This window comes from Megalobrama amblycephala, linkage group LG21 (assembly GCF_018812025.1).
Source record: "Megalobrama amblycephala isolate DHTTF-2021 linkage group LG21, ASM1881202v1, whole genome shotgun sequence".
In the NCBI taxonomy this organism is placed as follows: Eukaryota; Metazoa; Chordata; class Actinopteri; order Cypriniformes; family Xenocyprididae; genus Megalobrama; species Megalobrama amblycephala.
In genome coordinates this window covers 15130544-15147024 of record NC_063064.1, presented here as the reverse complement: position 1 = coordinate 15147024, position 16481 = coordinate 15130544, and the positions used below count along the sequence as shown (strand labels likewise).

Below are 16481 nucleotides of genomic sequence, written 5' to 3'. Positions count from 1 at the left end.
AATTTAAGAAAAGGCAAATAGAAAGAGAGAATAGCCTGAGTATTCTCTGTTTAATATGAAACAATTTTTGTTGAACATTATTATTATTATTGTTAATAAAGTTTTAATCATTCAAAGAGCAAAAATATTTAACCGTTTAGTCTCATCCTGCTGTTTTATTTCGTGCCACAATTGCAAACACCTGTAAAAGCCTGCCTTAGATCCTAGCCTTCGTTTTTTAATGAACATTAATGGAATACTTGGCAACCCTTGAGTCAACAAGTTGTGTCATTCTTTGTTGACCTGTAGGCTACTAGAAATACTTTCGGTTCACCATGACTTTCGACTTTAAGTTTCTCTTGACAGTGGGAAAGTTGAGCTCTTTATAGAGTCTTGGTTCTTATGTCTGCTAAAATATTTTTATATATTCAGACTTCTCGTTTCCGTAGTAGTAACCCGAGTTAGCAATAGCCTATACTTGACATGGAGTTAGATGTTGAGTGCGAGTTTGACTCCACATGGGAGGATGAATACGAATATAAAACACCAATCAAGAAGGTATGTTTGGATGTCAGTTTTGTTCTATATGCTGTTTGTCTGAATAAAGTTCAGGCCCTGAAACACAATCAACCTTTCTTTTTCTTTTTTAATTAATTCCCTGGATATTAATCCTAAAATAGCGCATAATCACGTGCACATACTGTAGCAACCTTCTGTTTGTTTTAAGTCATTGTTTATCGATCGGTTTTATGATTTTTGATTTTATACGAAGTACTGGCCTAATAATAACGCACCTGACTGGACTGTAACACATCTGCCGTCGAATGATTTGTTTATTGTTAATATTATTATTGAATATTATCCCACTTTCTATTTCTATGAATATTATTTATTTTTGTATTTATTTTTTACAAACTGCTGTCTCGTTTGTGATTTGTTCAAAGATCTGCAGAAGGAGTCGCAGGAACATGTATGCTGCAAAGGACATGCAAGACTTTCGGCATAGTGTCCGGGTAAGTTCCATTTTACCTTCATAAGGAAGAGTGGGAAGTCTATAAGCTGTGTCACTTATCATCTAAGCAAGGAGAAAGGAAATATATTTTGGATAATCTCATAACTCTCAAATTAAAAAAAAAAAAAAAAAAAAAGCATATAAAGCATACAGTCACAAAAATGTGAGTTTTCTATAAAGAAAAGCTTCTTAACATTTGATGTCATGACACTACTTTCCCTACTCCTCTATGTAAAATTAACATGCCGACTCACATTCCTACACACTGTATGAGGAAAAATGTAGGTGAGAATCTAAATCATACAAAAATGTATAAATATTGCAAGAACTCAGTCTAAATAACTTTGTGTTTGTTTTAATTCCAGAACCTTGATAATGATGATGATGATGATGAACCAGGTCAAGTAAGTAATCCCAGTGTTTCTACTATTCATTATACACTCAGAATTAGCAATGTCTGACATGTCAGTGTACAGTATTCACTCATCAAACTGGTTTGATTTAGAGCGGATGCTTAAAGATGGGTTTAGTCTTTTTTGTTTTTTTTAATTGTTGTTGTTGTTGTTGTTGTTGTCGTCAAGAGCCGCTTCTATAACCTGGAGTTTTACCAAGGTCTAATAAAATCTTCACCTGATGGTATGTCATTGTGCTCGTTATATATTTAAATTGCACAATTTATTTTTATGTGTCTAATACAAGTGCCATTCAGGGAAGGCAAATGCTTTAACATATTACCTTTGATCACACAGACTTTCACATTGACAAATTTCACAAGCAGTGGAAGGGTCGATATGACAAACTGGAAAACTGTCACTCCTACATTCAGTGGTAAGATCCTGTATCACTTCATCCATGAGTTCTTAAATATTTTAACTATTATGAATCCTGAAAATGTTATAGAACATTTAAATGACCATCATTCAACTGATCATTTCAAAACTTGCAGGTTGTTTCCAATACAAGAGCGAGGGATGAATTGGAGAGCACATGTGCTCACAAAAAAGGAAATAAAGGTCAGTTTAAAACAATTGGATAGTTTTTCAACTCTATTTACCAACAAGCTGAAAAACTTACGTATTTGGCTGGTGGGATAATTATATGTTGGGGTACACATCAATCTCAGTTTGAAAGGTTAAGGCATTTAAATATATACCTATATATATATATATATATATATATATATATATATATATATATATTTGGAGGAAACATCAGTCTCAGTTCATAAGCTTGTTAAGGCATTGATAAAAAAACAAAAACAGAAACATGTTTCTATTCAACTGATCAATCAATTTCCAGCTTTTTCGTAAAGATGAAGCAGCAAAGAGGAAATTGGTGGAATCATATAAGCTCATGCTGGATTTTTATGGTATACGTTTGGTCGATGAAACAACAGGAGAGGTGAAACGTGCCGATAACTGGAAGGAACGCTTTAAGGACTTGAACAGGTTTATACTGTCCTGTTTATGCTGTCTGTTAAATTTCATGTTGTTTCAATACATTTAGGCATTTCCAGTGGTCACAGTCTCTTTCTTTGTTTTTGCAGATATTCACACAACAACCTGCGCATCACACGCATCCTGAAGTGTTTGGGGACTCTAGGATTGAAGCACTACCAGGCCCCACTGGTCAGGTTCTTCCTCCATGAAACTCTTGTTAATGGACAACTTCAGCATGTGAAACAAAGTGTATTAGATTACTTTATGTTTGCTGTGTTGGACAAGTCAGAGAGACGAGAGCTGGTTAGATTTGCCTTTGAGCATTTTAAGCCCCGGGAACAGTTTGTCTGGGGCAGTGGCAGATTTAGGCATGGGCGACATAAGCAAACGGCAAGGGTGGAATCTTGCCAGGGGCGTGCAGGGCGCCCACCCCAAAAAAAACAAAAAACGGAGCATACATTCAGCATTAAATCTCTCATATGCACGTCACGACGATGATATCATGTCACCTTGTGGGCCAATTAACCAGGGGTGCGTTTCCCAAAGCCAACCATCATCACAAGTTCCGTCGTTACCAATAGAATTCAACAGAAGTTGCGACCATAGTTGGTTAACGGTGCTTTTGGGAAACGCACATCAGGTTGGGACTGTGCAGAGTGGGCAAACTACCAACAGAATTTAGGCACAGATAGTGTTAATCTGTTTTTTATTGTGCATTGTTTAAAAAGAATCTGAGGCAGGCTGTGTTGAGAAGTTTGATGAAGGGCTGTAGAATGCCCAGACCAATCAAAAAATAACACCAGAAAAAATGTTAGTATTCTTCTTTCATTAGCTGAAAGTAACAGTGCAGCACGTTACACATGAGGCGGCTTCAGTCTTGCGGAAAAGCATAGGCTGATAATCACATGAGCAAAAACAGGCAGAAATATTTGCATGCTATCATGGTGTGACAGGGAGTTAAATGTATCTTCAGAAGTAAGTATCTTCATATTTACTTGTATGAATATGCATAGCTCTGACTTATTTTATGATGTCATTTGGCCACCACTAAAATGATTTATACCATTACAATTAACTGAGCAGTTAAAATATGCTAGAAAACCTTGCCCATTTAATAACCCCTCTGGCCCTCTTCAGTCAGTTCTGACCCAAATTTTTTTTTAGAAATGTTAGAAATCATAGCTTCATCGAAATGAGATGACACTTGGTGACTTTTGTCGCATTAGCAATATGAACATCAAGGACACGATTCGGACATGTTAAAGGGTCGTAAAAAAAAATAGTCACACTTACCTTATTTGCGGTCAAAAATGACCGACATAGGAAATGAATGGGAAATACGAAAAAATACGAAAACTCAAGAATCTTTTGTTGGTACAAACTACAAAAAAAGTGCACCGCAATGAAGAGGTGACACTCCTAAATGCCAAGAGCGCAAAACAGACACACCCAACCCCCTACACCTCACTTACACACAATCACAGACACACACACACATAACACACCATTATACACACACAAATGAACTGGTGTGGCTGTAATAATATGGTAAAATTGAGCCAAAACTCAAATAAGAGGTTGGAATCAGATCAGACCCAGATTTATGTAATAAAACATACCTGTTTATTTTTTATATAATTTTTATTGAATTTTGATGTTATGTGTAACAAAATGCCCTCTTCTGTGTTCAGATTTGACTGTAGTAAAATTAATGCAAAAACTGACACTTCAAATCAACATTTCAAACCAAAAAACCTTGACCAAAAAACCATCTAAACCTTGACAAAAAGTAGTCTTTGAGAATGTCTAAGTATAAATCCAAATCCAAAACTTAATAAAAATAAGTATTTGTGTCTAAAAACCACTAGAGAATTTATAAGCCACTTTATATAGAACTGAATCTAGTGGTTACACCATGGCATTACAAAAGATTTTCTTTTTTTTACTTCCACCAGATGGCACTACCTTTACCTTAAAAAAAAAAAGGATATTAGATGCTTTGTCTCTATTTTAACATGGAATACTGCTTTAATTGAAAAATAATAATAAAAAAATATATTAGAAAAAAATTGTGTATTATTTTCAATGGGGAAAAATAGCTATTAAAAATTGTATAAATATTGCATAGTATCATAAAATACCCTCAAAAAATATTATTGAACAAAAATATATTACATTGGTTTTTCTGAAAAATAAAAAAGTTACATTTCAAGGCTTCGGTCTCTTTTGACCGTAAAGAAGGCAAGTGTGACTCCTAAACGAAGAGGGCCAGAGGGTTAAGAAAGTGCATGAATTGCATGGACGGAGCAAATAATGTAAGTGTATAAAATGCATATGTATAGTTCAGTTGAAATCTTTCCCACTTTGAAATGCTGTTGATGCTGTTAAACTTTGTAAATTTACTCACCCTGGTGTTGTTCCAATGCCACATGTTCTTCTTTCTTTTATGGACCACAAAAGGAGAATTTAAAAAAAAAAAATGTCCCACTCGCACTCGTCTATATAATGGCAGTGAATATAGTGACCATCAAGCTTTTTAAAAAAGAAGCAAAAGTATCACAAAACAATCCTATGCGACATTTGCCAAATATTCCAAGTGTTCTGGGGGGATACAATAGGGTTATACCCTATTGAAACGAAAATCCTGACCTTGGTCTTCTGTCCACGGCTACTCGATAGACTCTATTAGTCTCTTGCGTTTCTGTGTTTGTTCCACACAACTGAAATACAGAAAATATATTGAAACTCCATTTATGATTCAAGTTAAAGTGTCATTCTTAAAGACTCGAATTTGCATGCCTTGTTATTTTTTTTTATTTTACTTTTGCTTAATATGACGTTGTGTACTGAGTCAATTTAGTCTCTTCTGACAAGACAATTTTTACTAAAGCCTGACTGCTTTACAAGAAATGAAGTAAAGAAAGTTGATGATGAAGCAAAGGTTGCACTTTAAAAAACAGTAGGCCTACATGTTAGATTTGTGAGTTATCTGATTTAATATATTCTGATTAATTATTTTACTGAGAATACTGGAAATATATTGGAAATTTGCTGAATTGTGAAGTTTTGAAACTTAAGCATTTAGTTACATGATTTAGCTGACTAAAAACTTTTAAAGAAAAATTACATTTGTATGCTTTGTATAAATACTGTGGTAGGTGATTCTGTTAAAGTATATGTAAACATGATACTGTTTTGGTTTATTAATAGGGTTTCTATTTCTGAAGCAAATGAATGTCTTCTCATGATAAAATGCAGCTTTTACTGATGCAAATAAAATGCTAAATTAGAGTGTTATAAACAACACAGAACGTAAATGTCAAATGAATACAAAAAAAATACAAATAAAATTTGTTTAAAACTAGAAATTACACTACTCTAAATGAGAAGGTTTCCTCTCTGTCACATTATCAGAGTGGAATATGCACACTACACATTATAGAAGGTAAACTGTCTTCATAAGTTTTGTAAACTGTATACTTGTGTTTCTGTGGGAATAAATACCTGGAAGTCACCATTTCCTGTAATTGTCAGAAAACATTTCCTGTCATTATGTTTTCCTTTTTATCTCTGTTAAAATCAAGAACAGACCATTAATCCTGAGTATTTTTATATTAGAATAATTTTTGATTTTAGAATATTATTATTATTATTAGTCAAGTCAAGTCACCTTTCTTTATATAGCGCTTTTTACAATGTAGATTGTGTCAAAGCAGCTTTACATTGATAACTGGTACATTATTTTGGCTGCACGGCAGCTCTTAAAGAATAGTGTCAATGCAGGCAGATCAAAGCACTGTTGAATATCAAATGTCAAGTCAAATGTCAAGTTATTAATATTATTATTAAAGTTTGGATCTTGCAATTAGCAAAAATATGTGCCAGTTTAATCTAGGCCTGCTGCTTTAATTTTGTGCCAGCACCATTAGCTAAATATCTGTAAAGGCCTGTGTTTAGATCCTAGCTCCTTTTTACTGAGTCTGAACATTAATGGAAGACATGGCAACCCTTCAGTCAACTCGAGTCCACTTGTGTCATTCTTTACTGAACTGTAGACCTACTAAATATACTTTCACTTCACCATGACCTTTCATTTTCTATTGACAGTGGGAAGGTTGGACACTTTATAGAGTCTGAATTCTTGTGTCTACTATTTTGGAATGTCGGGTATGTGAGCCACACTCGATTTTGACGTTGATTCAGGATGTATAACATTAGGGACGTTGTGGTGTTTTTCATTAAAATAGCACGCAATCAGTAGCAGCCTTCCATTTGTTAGTCAGTGTTTATCTATCGGTTGTATTATTTTTGATATCATAGGCCTATATGATCTCTAGTGGTCTAATAACACACTGACCAGATTAAAAATGATGCCTCCAGGTCTCTCTTTTTTTTCCTTTCTTTCTTTTTTTTTTGTGCAGTGAAATTTCCACATTAAAATCTGCAAGCTGTACTAGAGCTTAAAATAAAAACACACAGTGAAAAGTAGAACGATTTTTAGAATAATGACTAATTGAATACATTGTCCTATTTTGGGTCAGCCCAGCCACGACAGCAACAACCACCACCATAATAATAATAATTTAATTAGAATAATAATTTTAATAATAATAATAAGGTTTGAAAAAAAAAAAAGAATTGTAAAGGTGATTTAGGCCACATAAAGAGACAATATGCTCAATAAAGACCAGGAGTCAAAGTGAAGTTGAATCAGTTGTTCAATCAGAGTTTATTGAAGACAAAGTTCTCCACACTTCCAAAGTCCGTCGAAAATGAGTAAGCTGAACCTGCCTTGACCTAACTTAGAATACAGAAAAACTCACCTACTTATATAGTTATATATAATGAGTTGATGTAATTTCTACAGTTTCTGGTAGGTAGGGGTGTAACGAAATGATGGTTCGGTATATGTACCTCGGTTTTGAAGTCATGGTTCGGTATGGGTTCGGTACAGCAGGGTGAGAAAACAAAACATTTTTTTCTCTTTTTTATTAAAAAATGTTTTACTGAACAAACTGTGTCTCTGTCTTTAATTTTTTTCAATTATAATTAAATTTTTCTAAAGGATAAAAAATCTATCTCTGCCAATACTGTAAACTATTAGGGAGCCCTTACTTGTACATTACTATAATAAAGGTTACAATTAACAACAGCTCAAATTAGCTATTAAACTCAGTTGCTATTTATTTATTTTTTTAGATATAATCATCAACACTCAAATAATAATAAAAATGTATGTAAACATGTAAATTGCTGCAAAAAGGCAGTTTTTGCATTAACTTCTGTTTCTCAAATTTGTTGTTGAAATATAATAATCATTTACACAGTGGCTGTCATAACTTGTTTTCATGACAGATTTATTTAGGCCGTGTGTCCACCAGAGCGTTTTTTTTTTTCCAGCTGTTAGCGTACTTTTTCAATTGTTTTCAATGGGAGCGCCGCGTTTTTTAAACGCCAGGAGCGTCTTTTTCACGCTCAAGCGCTGAGAGCTCGGCGTTTTTTACTGGTCGCCTCGAGTTGAAGAACGTTCAACTTTGAGGAAAAACGCTGCGCTTATCACTGTCACTTTTTAGCCAGCCGTCCAATCAGAGTGGAGGAGGGGCGGGATAAATACTACACCGGTGTTACAATAAGGTGCGTTCACGCGGCCTTGTAATTCCTGTAGTTACGAGATTCTAGCTTGTAAAAAGCGTTCACGTCCTCGTAGAGATCGTAGTTACAGCTTGTAAGCTGGGAGTTTTCTGAAAGCTCCCAGATGTACCACGTGGCCACTGTACCACCTGACCGCTGTAGATTGATTTATTAGGCGTTGATAGTGGTGCCATGGAAACGCATAATTCCCAGTCCAAGGACCAAAAGGACGTGAACAGCTCCGAATATAACGTCACGTGTTGTCATTTCAAGATTCCGGTAAGTACGAGGTGACGTGAATGCAGCTATATATTCGGTTCCTGAAATATTCTGTTCCACTGGGTGGCGCTTACGCGAATATTCATGATATCCTCATATTGTGGGCGTGTCCTTAAGACAACGCGCAAGCGAATGGAACTAAAAATATTAGTACACGCTCCTCAAATCGCATCGGTTTAATGGATTATTTCGAAAAGGTAATAAAATATTCCTTTGGAATCTTTGGAGCTTTGTTTTGATGACAGTCTTCATGCCAGCAGCTACTTAAAGAATGTTATTTTTGTTTAAAATATTATAATTATGATAAAAAAAAAATTATAGTTTAGTTTCGTTTTATTTGACAAGGCAGGATATTGCAGCACAAAACCCTGAAATGTGTCAAACATAACACATACTCAAACAACCTTATGTACCTGATTTATTTCAAAAGCAGTCAAATAAAATAATTCTGATAATGATCATATAATTTATTCTGTGAGGTAGCCTAATACAGCACAAATGCACAGAAAAAAATAGACAGCTAACGTTACTTTACAAGATGACGTTATTTTTTATTATCATCACCAGTGTCATAATATGGTTTTGTTTTGCTTTAGTGATTTTCCACATTATATTCATCATCTTGTAAAGTCGCTGTCTGTTTCAGATTGGATGTGAGAGCTGAAGTCTTGGATAGCTCTGGCAGTATGTGTGATCCGGACATCCATGAAGGCTGTTCCTGAGTGTCAAGGCCCTGTTTAAATATTTACCTCAGAAGCTCATATTTAGCATTGCTTCTTTTCACACATTGTTTTGAATTTTTAAATGTCTTTTTTTCGGCCTTTAACTAACAGGTTAAGTAGGCTAAAATATAATTATATATAGGCTAATATAGTGCATATATTTAGCAAAACAGTTCATTTCTCTAGCGAACAAGCTGACACTGAATTGCTTTTCTGAGGTAAATGTAATAATGTGACAATGTTTACAAACTGTTTTACTGACATCTTTCCGCGGTTGAAACACTGATTGGGCGATTATACAAGATATGATACGTTTCAGTAAGTTGTACTGTATCTTTCAACATACCTTCATGTTCATTCTGTAGTAGTGAAGAGGAAGAGATGATCACATTCACTCGCGCTCCGCACTTCCGGTTGAACCAAAGAATATACACTAACAAGAAGCGACACTCAATAGAATAGTTCCATTGCAACACCGGCGCCCAGCAGCAGCCCTGCGTTTCCGCCATTTTGTTGTGAAAGCGACTGGGCAGTCCACCAGTTTTTATGGTAATATCAGCTGCTTTGTTAAAAAAAAAATAAAAACGTACATTAAAGCTGAAATCAAACTTGAATGATGACAACACAGAATAAAATACTACCACTAGCGATCAAATCCTTTTAACAGTTTATTTTACAGACTTTGTGTTTAAGTCTTCCACTTTTTTCACAAAACCTTTGCTCTCTGGAAACCCAGTCAGTTTTGGTTAAAATTCTTTAAAAGATCTAGTATTATGAAACACTGAATTAATACCAACATATGAAATTAAATAAAGGACATGCATCAGAAAAATTGGGAATGTTGGATAATAAATATATGAATATAACAGCTTGATTTTGCAGTGTTGTATAATGTCCGTTAAAGCACAAGTGTCCAAAAGTGGGAATTATGCAAAGACGGACACAGCAATGCATTATGTAGCCTATTATAAGATTATGTTTGTAGCGTGATCCATTAAAACAATATAGCCTATTTCAATTCAGACCTAGTGGAGTGATACTATTATTACTATTACTCCACTAGGTCTGAAATGTTCGCTGCAAATATTATGATCTTAAACTTATTAATTTACTATTAATAAATGTGTAAAGTTGCATAAAATGGAAATATTCGTCGTCTAACTGCATGAACTGAACCGTGACGAATACATGTACTGTTACACCCCTAATAGGTACAGATACCGTTTCTTAACAATACAGATAATTCTAGCAGCATCCGAACATGGTATTCTGTTCTTTATCCAAATGAGGTTCACTTTTGTTCTATGTATGTAAGAAACTTTAGTAAATGTCACAGGTGAGTCATAAATTCTGGAAGGACTCTTCTCATCTGGGATGATGTTGAATTCTCCTGGAGACGTTTCCTCTGGCATGGTCACATGCGTCTCATAATAATAAACAACACTTGCAAGCACAATTACATAAAACTTAGGTGATATCTTTTCCCTTCAAAGCTGAGTTTTGTCAGGACTTCACTAGAAAAGAACATGAAAACTACATCCACACAGAGCACTGGTATAAACTTTTACACATGATTCACTGTCATAGTTTAACATATAGTGAAAAATTGTGCTATAAATCCCAAAAAGAATTACACATACTAAGTATGCATATGCGTTAGTGGATACATGTATGTTATTGACCTTCTTGACCTTAAAAGCAGTTATCTCTTAATGTCTCACAGCCATAATGAGAACAGCAGAATAAAATGAATAAGAATAAAGTTCAAACTGGGGGGTTTAAAATCACAAACCAACACATTTTCACCAGTGAAAGATTTTTCCATTTTTTTCAGGAATTTAAACCTCGGCAGTTTCACAACCAGAAGCTGTACAATGTTGTGCCATCATTGATTCTTACTGTGAGTGACAACATGCTGACCTTTCCAAGATGGCGGGTACGTCGACGTGTCTGGAGCAGTCGAATGGGGCATCTACGTATACATATATATATATATATATATATATATATATATATAGCTTTAGTCTTTAGCTAAGTCAAGACTACTGGCTAAACATGTACTGTATACTGGTTAATTATGAGCAAAGGCAGCTATGAAAATAAATTTGCATTGTTTATTTGTTTATCCTTTTGATCTTTAATTAAAAAAAAATCACAAAATTATAACCTTTCATTGAAGGAAAAGAATTGAAAGTGGGGGGAAAATAACATTATGAAATAAATGTTTTTCTCCAAAACACGTTGGCCACAATTATTGGCACCCTTTTATTCAAAACTTTTTGCAACCTCCTTTTGCCAAGATAACAGCTCTGAGTCTTCACCTATGATGCCTGATGAGTTTGGAGAACACCTGACAAGAGATCAGAGGCCATTCCTCCATACAGAATCTCTCCAGATCCTTCAGATTCCCAGCTCCATGTTGGTGCTTCTTCTCTTCAGTTCACTCCACTCATTTTCTTTAGGGTTCAGGTCAGGGGACTGGGATGGCCAGGGCAGAAGCTTGGTTTTGTGCTCAGTGACACATTTTTGTGTTGGTTTTGATGTTTGTTTTGGATCATTGTCCTGATGGAAGATCCAACCACAGCCCATTATTGGATTTCTAGCAGAAGCGTTCAGGTTTTGATTTTTTGAATCTGTTGGTATTTGCTAGAATTCATGATACCATGTATCTGAACAAGATGTCCAGGACCTCCAGCAGAAAAATAGGCACAACATTAAAGATCCAGCATATATTTAACCGTGGTGGGTACTTTTATCCATGTGTGCACCAAACCCATCTGGTGGGTTTGTTGACAAAAAATTATTTTTTTAGTTTCATCTGACCATAGAAGCCGGTCCCATTTGAAGTTCCAGCCGTGTCTGACAACTGAATATACTGGAGATTGTTCTTTGATGAGCGAGGAGGATTTTTCTTGAAACACCTCCCAAACAACTTTTAGTGATATAGGTGCTGTTTGGTAATTTGTTTTAGGGTTTCTGACCCAGAGACTCAACTAATTTCTGCAATTCTCCAGCTATGATCCTTGGAGTGTCTATGGCCACTCAAACTCTTCTCCACGGCATGCATTAGGATGATTTAGACACACGTCCTCTGCGCTCTTTCTATAGTAAAACTATTACACTATTTATTTTTATTTATACAATTCAATTTACATTCAAAGAAAGCATGTCTTTTTACAAATGACCTGTGTGCAGATGTTCACACTGATGAATTTCAGCAGCAGTGGTGGGGTGAATATGAAGAGGCTGGAAATGGTTCTGATCCTATTGTTAGATCATGTTACAATTCATCCATATAGCTCAAGTTCAATCTATTTTAATTATTATTATGCAAGCGTTTTGAATGACCATCATTCAACAAACCATTTCAAAACTTTGCAGGTTGTTTCCATTACAAGATCCAGGGAGAAATCGGAGTGTACATAAACTCACAAAAAGGGAAATAAAATAAAGGTTCCTTTTAAAACATGCAATTATGTTCTTCTTCTTCTTTTTTTTTTTTTTTTTCTTTTTTTTTTATATATAACTTAAATGGATAGTTCACCCAAAAATGGGAATTCATTTACTCACCCTTTACTGTATTGTATGCTATATTTGATGTGCATAAAAGCCTAAATTAATTTTTTCATATAAAATACCTTCATGATACTTGGATAAATCTGCTTGATTATGGGTTAGATTTACAATGTCTTGCAATTGTTCATTATAAATGGATAGACAAAACTGATGAGAAATGTATTAAAAAATGTCTTCATTTGTGTTTCGAAGATGAACAAAAGTCTTATGAGTTTGGATCATCATGAGTGAATGTTCATTTATGGGAACATTCCCCCTATTAAGACAGGATTTTTCATATTTTGGAAGATAACATCAGTCTCAGTTTAGAAGCTAGTTAAGGCATTTAGAAGCTCATATTGGATTTTTACCGCATACGTTTGGTCGATGAATCAACAGGAGATGTGGAACGTGCCCCTAATTGGAAGGATCGCTTTAGAAACCTGAACAGGTTTTTACGGTCATGCTGTTTTTCCTTTTTGTTGCAATTTTATTGATGTTGTTTCAGTACTTCTAGGCATTTCCAGTGGTCAGAATCTCTTTCTTTGATTTTGCATATATTCACACAACAACCTGCGCATCACACGTATTCTGAAGTGTTTGGGGACTCTAGGATTGAAGCCAGGCCCCACTGGTCAAGGTTCTTCCTCCATGAAACTCTTGTGAAGGGACAACTTCAAAGTCTGAAACAAAGTGTGTTTGATTACTTTATGCTTGCTGTATTGGACAAGTCAGAGAGACGAGAGCTGGTTAGATTTTCCTTTAAGTATTTCAAGGGGCAAAATAAAGGGAAAATGAAACAAGGGAATGAATGAACTAATAAAATGTATGCCTTGGGTATAAGTTGCTTTGGATAAAAGTGTCTGCCAAACTGTAACTGTAATGTAAATTTAAAAACAATGAAAGCATGGGAAAAGATGATTGTTGAAGGTGGTGATGTTAATATGACAACAGCTACATCACCAAGCATATCTTATGGTGCTGCTGATAATAATATCACATCCTCAATATTATTGCAACTCTGAGTCTACACTATGAATATTACCACCAGTAAAAGTTAAAGTAATGAATTTGTGGCTTGTTACTTTATGAGAAAAAAAATCAGTCTGTGGGATTAAAATAGTTCTAGCTACAAATCTGCAAAATAAGCAACAGTGCAGCTCACATAAAGTGGACGTTTGTGGTCCAGTGTGATTAAATAGTTAACAGTCCCCATTAAAATAAACAAGACTAAACAAACATCTCAGTCGAACATTTATAGAAGACAGGTTTCCAGGTCTTCAGCTGATCTTTGACTTTGACTTTACCTGGGTATCTGGGTAGTTTTTTAACTATGAGTTGTTAAAAGCTATTCACGTGACAAGAGTTTGTCTGATAAAAGAGAACAGTTATAACTGTAACACTTTTTTTTTTCTTTTTTTTCATTTATTCAATTGGTGTGTGTAAAAATGACCAGAAGTGCTCAAAGGCAATTGAACCATGGTTATAAAAAAATGTGATGAATTTAACTGTAAATCAAATACCTTATATGTTTATTAAACATTAGACACATTCTCAATTTATGAAACACATTAATAGTGAACTCTGATTGTGTATAAACAGAGCAAAACAAGTTGATAGTGAAAATACAGTTAAATAAATAGCCTACAATATTTTAAAATTGTTGTTTATTTTATTATTGTTGCTTAGATATAAGGCGGTTCAGATCTATTTCCATTGTATTAACTTCTTTATTGAGTGTGATTTTATTCACAAAAGACCACCACATAAAGATAAACTGTAAAAATTACTGTAAGTATTTGCTTTTAGTTCGCATTTAAGTTAAGACTGACAAATAAAGAAAATGAATCATTAAAGGCTGAACCAAATTTAAATAATTTAATCATTTTAAAAGAACCAAAACCACTGTAAAGCTTAGGCTGTTCATTTAAAGAAATATCAACAGACTCTTCCCAACAGTAGATGGCGCACTTGTGCTAATCTAGTCTCACGAGCAGTCATTTCCGCACACATTGTTGTTGGTATGGTTACGCCAGGCTTTGCTTTCAGATAGTATGGTCGCAGAATAACAGCTGAGCATGTTATGACAACGTCAGGGTTTCGATAGCACGTAGTAGCGACATTTCTTTAGATAAAGTTGACAGAGTTTAGGATTCTTTTTTATGTCTTTGAAACTACATTAATGTCCTCTTATACACACGAAGAGTTAGAACTCAGCCAGAAACATGAAGATATGTGAGTTCTCTCAGTTTGTTTTTGAGAATAGAGCTGTAGTTATCGGTTAAAAAGTCTCCCACAGTCATAATTTTCATCATTCATTCCTTGTTATGAAACTGTACGGCTTAATGAATATCATTTTTCTCATGTAGACTGGGAAAAAGAGCATTACTGCTGCAGCAGATGGAAGCGCACTATGAACAGCAGAAGGCTAAGAAGAAACAGAAGTGTCTGATGTCTCAAGCAGCGAAGGAGAGGAATGCTCAGATCCTTAAGGTTGTCTGTATTATAGACTACATATACTGTATTTATATGATAATGTAGTTTTCCAAACAAGCTGCCTCACAGACTTAAAGCTCTATTATAGTACAGTCAAAGATTTATTTTCAGTTAATTACTACATACTGATGGTATGAAGATATGGAATGATTGTGATTGCAACTCCTGAGTCATTTCTGTTAAGGATTACATTTTCTCATTCCATCATAGAATGGATACAAAATGTCTTAATTAGGGTTGCAAAATTCTGGGAATTTTCAAAGCTGGAAACTTTCCATGGGAATTAACGGGAATTAATGGGAATAAACAGGGAATTTGCAAAATTACAGGTTAGCCTATGACAGGGTACTTAAATGTAGTTGAAAACAACATCTTGCAGCATAATTTTGGTTAAAACAACCATATTTAATGCAATTTTAGTTGAATTTTTACCCTGACATTCACACAGCACACTACTTACTGCAGGGCTATTGAGGCCACAACCCCTGCATGCACTGTGCATTCTCCCAGTCCATAACATGCACATTTGATCAAAAATACAGAAAAAAGCAGTAATATTGTGAAACATAACTACAATTTTTAAAATAAAGGCTTTCTATTTTGATATACATAAAAATATAATTTATTTCTGTGATGCAAGGCTGAATTTTCAGCATCATTACTCCAGTCTTCAGTGTCACATGATCCTTCAGAAATCATTCTAATATGCTAATTTGATACTCCGTTATCAATGTTGGAAACAGTTGTGCATAAAAATGTAAAGAACAGCATTTATTTAAAATAGAAATCTTTTGTAACAATATACACTACCGTTCAAAATTTGGGGTCAGTAATTTTTTTTTCTTTGTTTTTTTTTTTTTTTTTTTTTTTAAAGAAATTAACACTTTTATTCAGCAAGGATGTGTGAAATTGTTAAATAAAAGTGATATTAAAGTGATATTGTTAGAAAAGATTTCTATTTTGAATAAATTCTATTCTTTTTAACTTTTTATTAATAAGTGAATCCTGAAAAAAGTATCACAGGTTCCAAAAAATATTCAGCAGCACAACTGTTTCCAACATTGATAATAACTGAGTATCAAATCAGCATATTGGAATGATTTCGGAAGGATCATGTGACACTGAAATAAATAACACATAACAATTGTTGCAATAAAAATATATTTATTTTACATATTTACTAAATTAGAATTAATTGAATGTGAAAAATAAATAACTGTTATTTTATGGTATGACCAAAGAAAATGTTTGTTTTTATATGATACTTTTTATGTAAATATTATACATTTATATAAATTTCCCAAAATTTCCAATTAATTCTCATAAATTCCCGTAAATTCCCATAAATTCCTGTTAAGTTTCCAAATT

The 16481-nt window shown here is 34.2% G+C and overlaps 2 protein-coding genes across 4 annotated transcripts in view; both read left to right on the top strand.

Moving 5' to 3' along the window:
* Window positions 1-240: 240 nt before the first annotated feature.
* ogfr2 (opioid growth factor receptor 2) lies at window positions 241-4138 on the top strand. Its single transcript, XM_048172623.1, has 8 exons — window positions 241-537; window positions 924-992; window positions 1357-1395; window positions 1573-1627; window positions 1741-1819; window positions 1938-2004; window positions 2291-2439; window positions 2538-4138. The coding sequence occupies exons 1-8, from the start codon at window positions 463-465 to the stop codon at window positions 2926-2928; spliced, it is 924 nt and encodes a 307-aa protein (XP_048028580.1). The 5' UTR covers window positions 241-462; the 3' UTR covers window positions 2929-4138.
* A 10483-nt stretch (window positions 4139-14621) lies between these two features.
* Window positions 14622-16481, top strand: part of lg21h3orf14 (linkage group 21 C3orf14 homolog) — a 33128-nt gene continuing 31268 nt past the window's right edge. Inside the window, exons 1-2 of one of the 3 annotated variants that reach the window (XM_048171798.1) lie at window positions 14622-14852; window positions 14987-15110. In XM_048171798.1, coding sequence (XP_048027755.1) covers window positions 14800-14852; window positions 14987-15110 — 177 coding nt within the window. In that variant the 5' untranslated portion in view covers window positions 14622-14799. The remainder of the gene's footprint in view (window positions 14853-14986; window positions 15111-16481) is intronic. The other 2 variants (XM_048171800.1, XM_048171799.1) reach the window with 2 other exon arrangements.

Bases quoted from the DNA above. Each gene is read 5' to 3' on its own strand.
- ogfr2 (XM_048172623.1), top strand. From the start codon at position 463: ATGGAGTTAGATGTTGAGTGCGAGTTTGACTCCACATGGGAGGATGAA. The intron at 538-923 runs GTATGTTTGGAT...ATTTGTTCAAAG, and splicing joins ATAAAACACCAATCAAGAAG to ATCTGCAGAAGGAGTCGCAG. The intron at 2,005-2,290 runs GTCAGTTTAAAA...ATCAATTTCCAG, and splicing joins TCACAAAAAAGGAAATAAAG to CTTTTTCGTAAAGATGAAGC.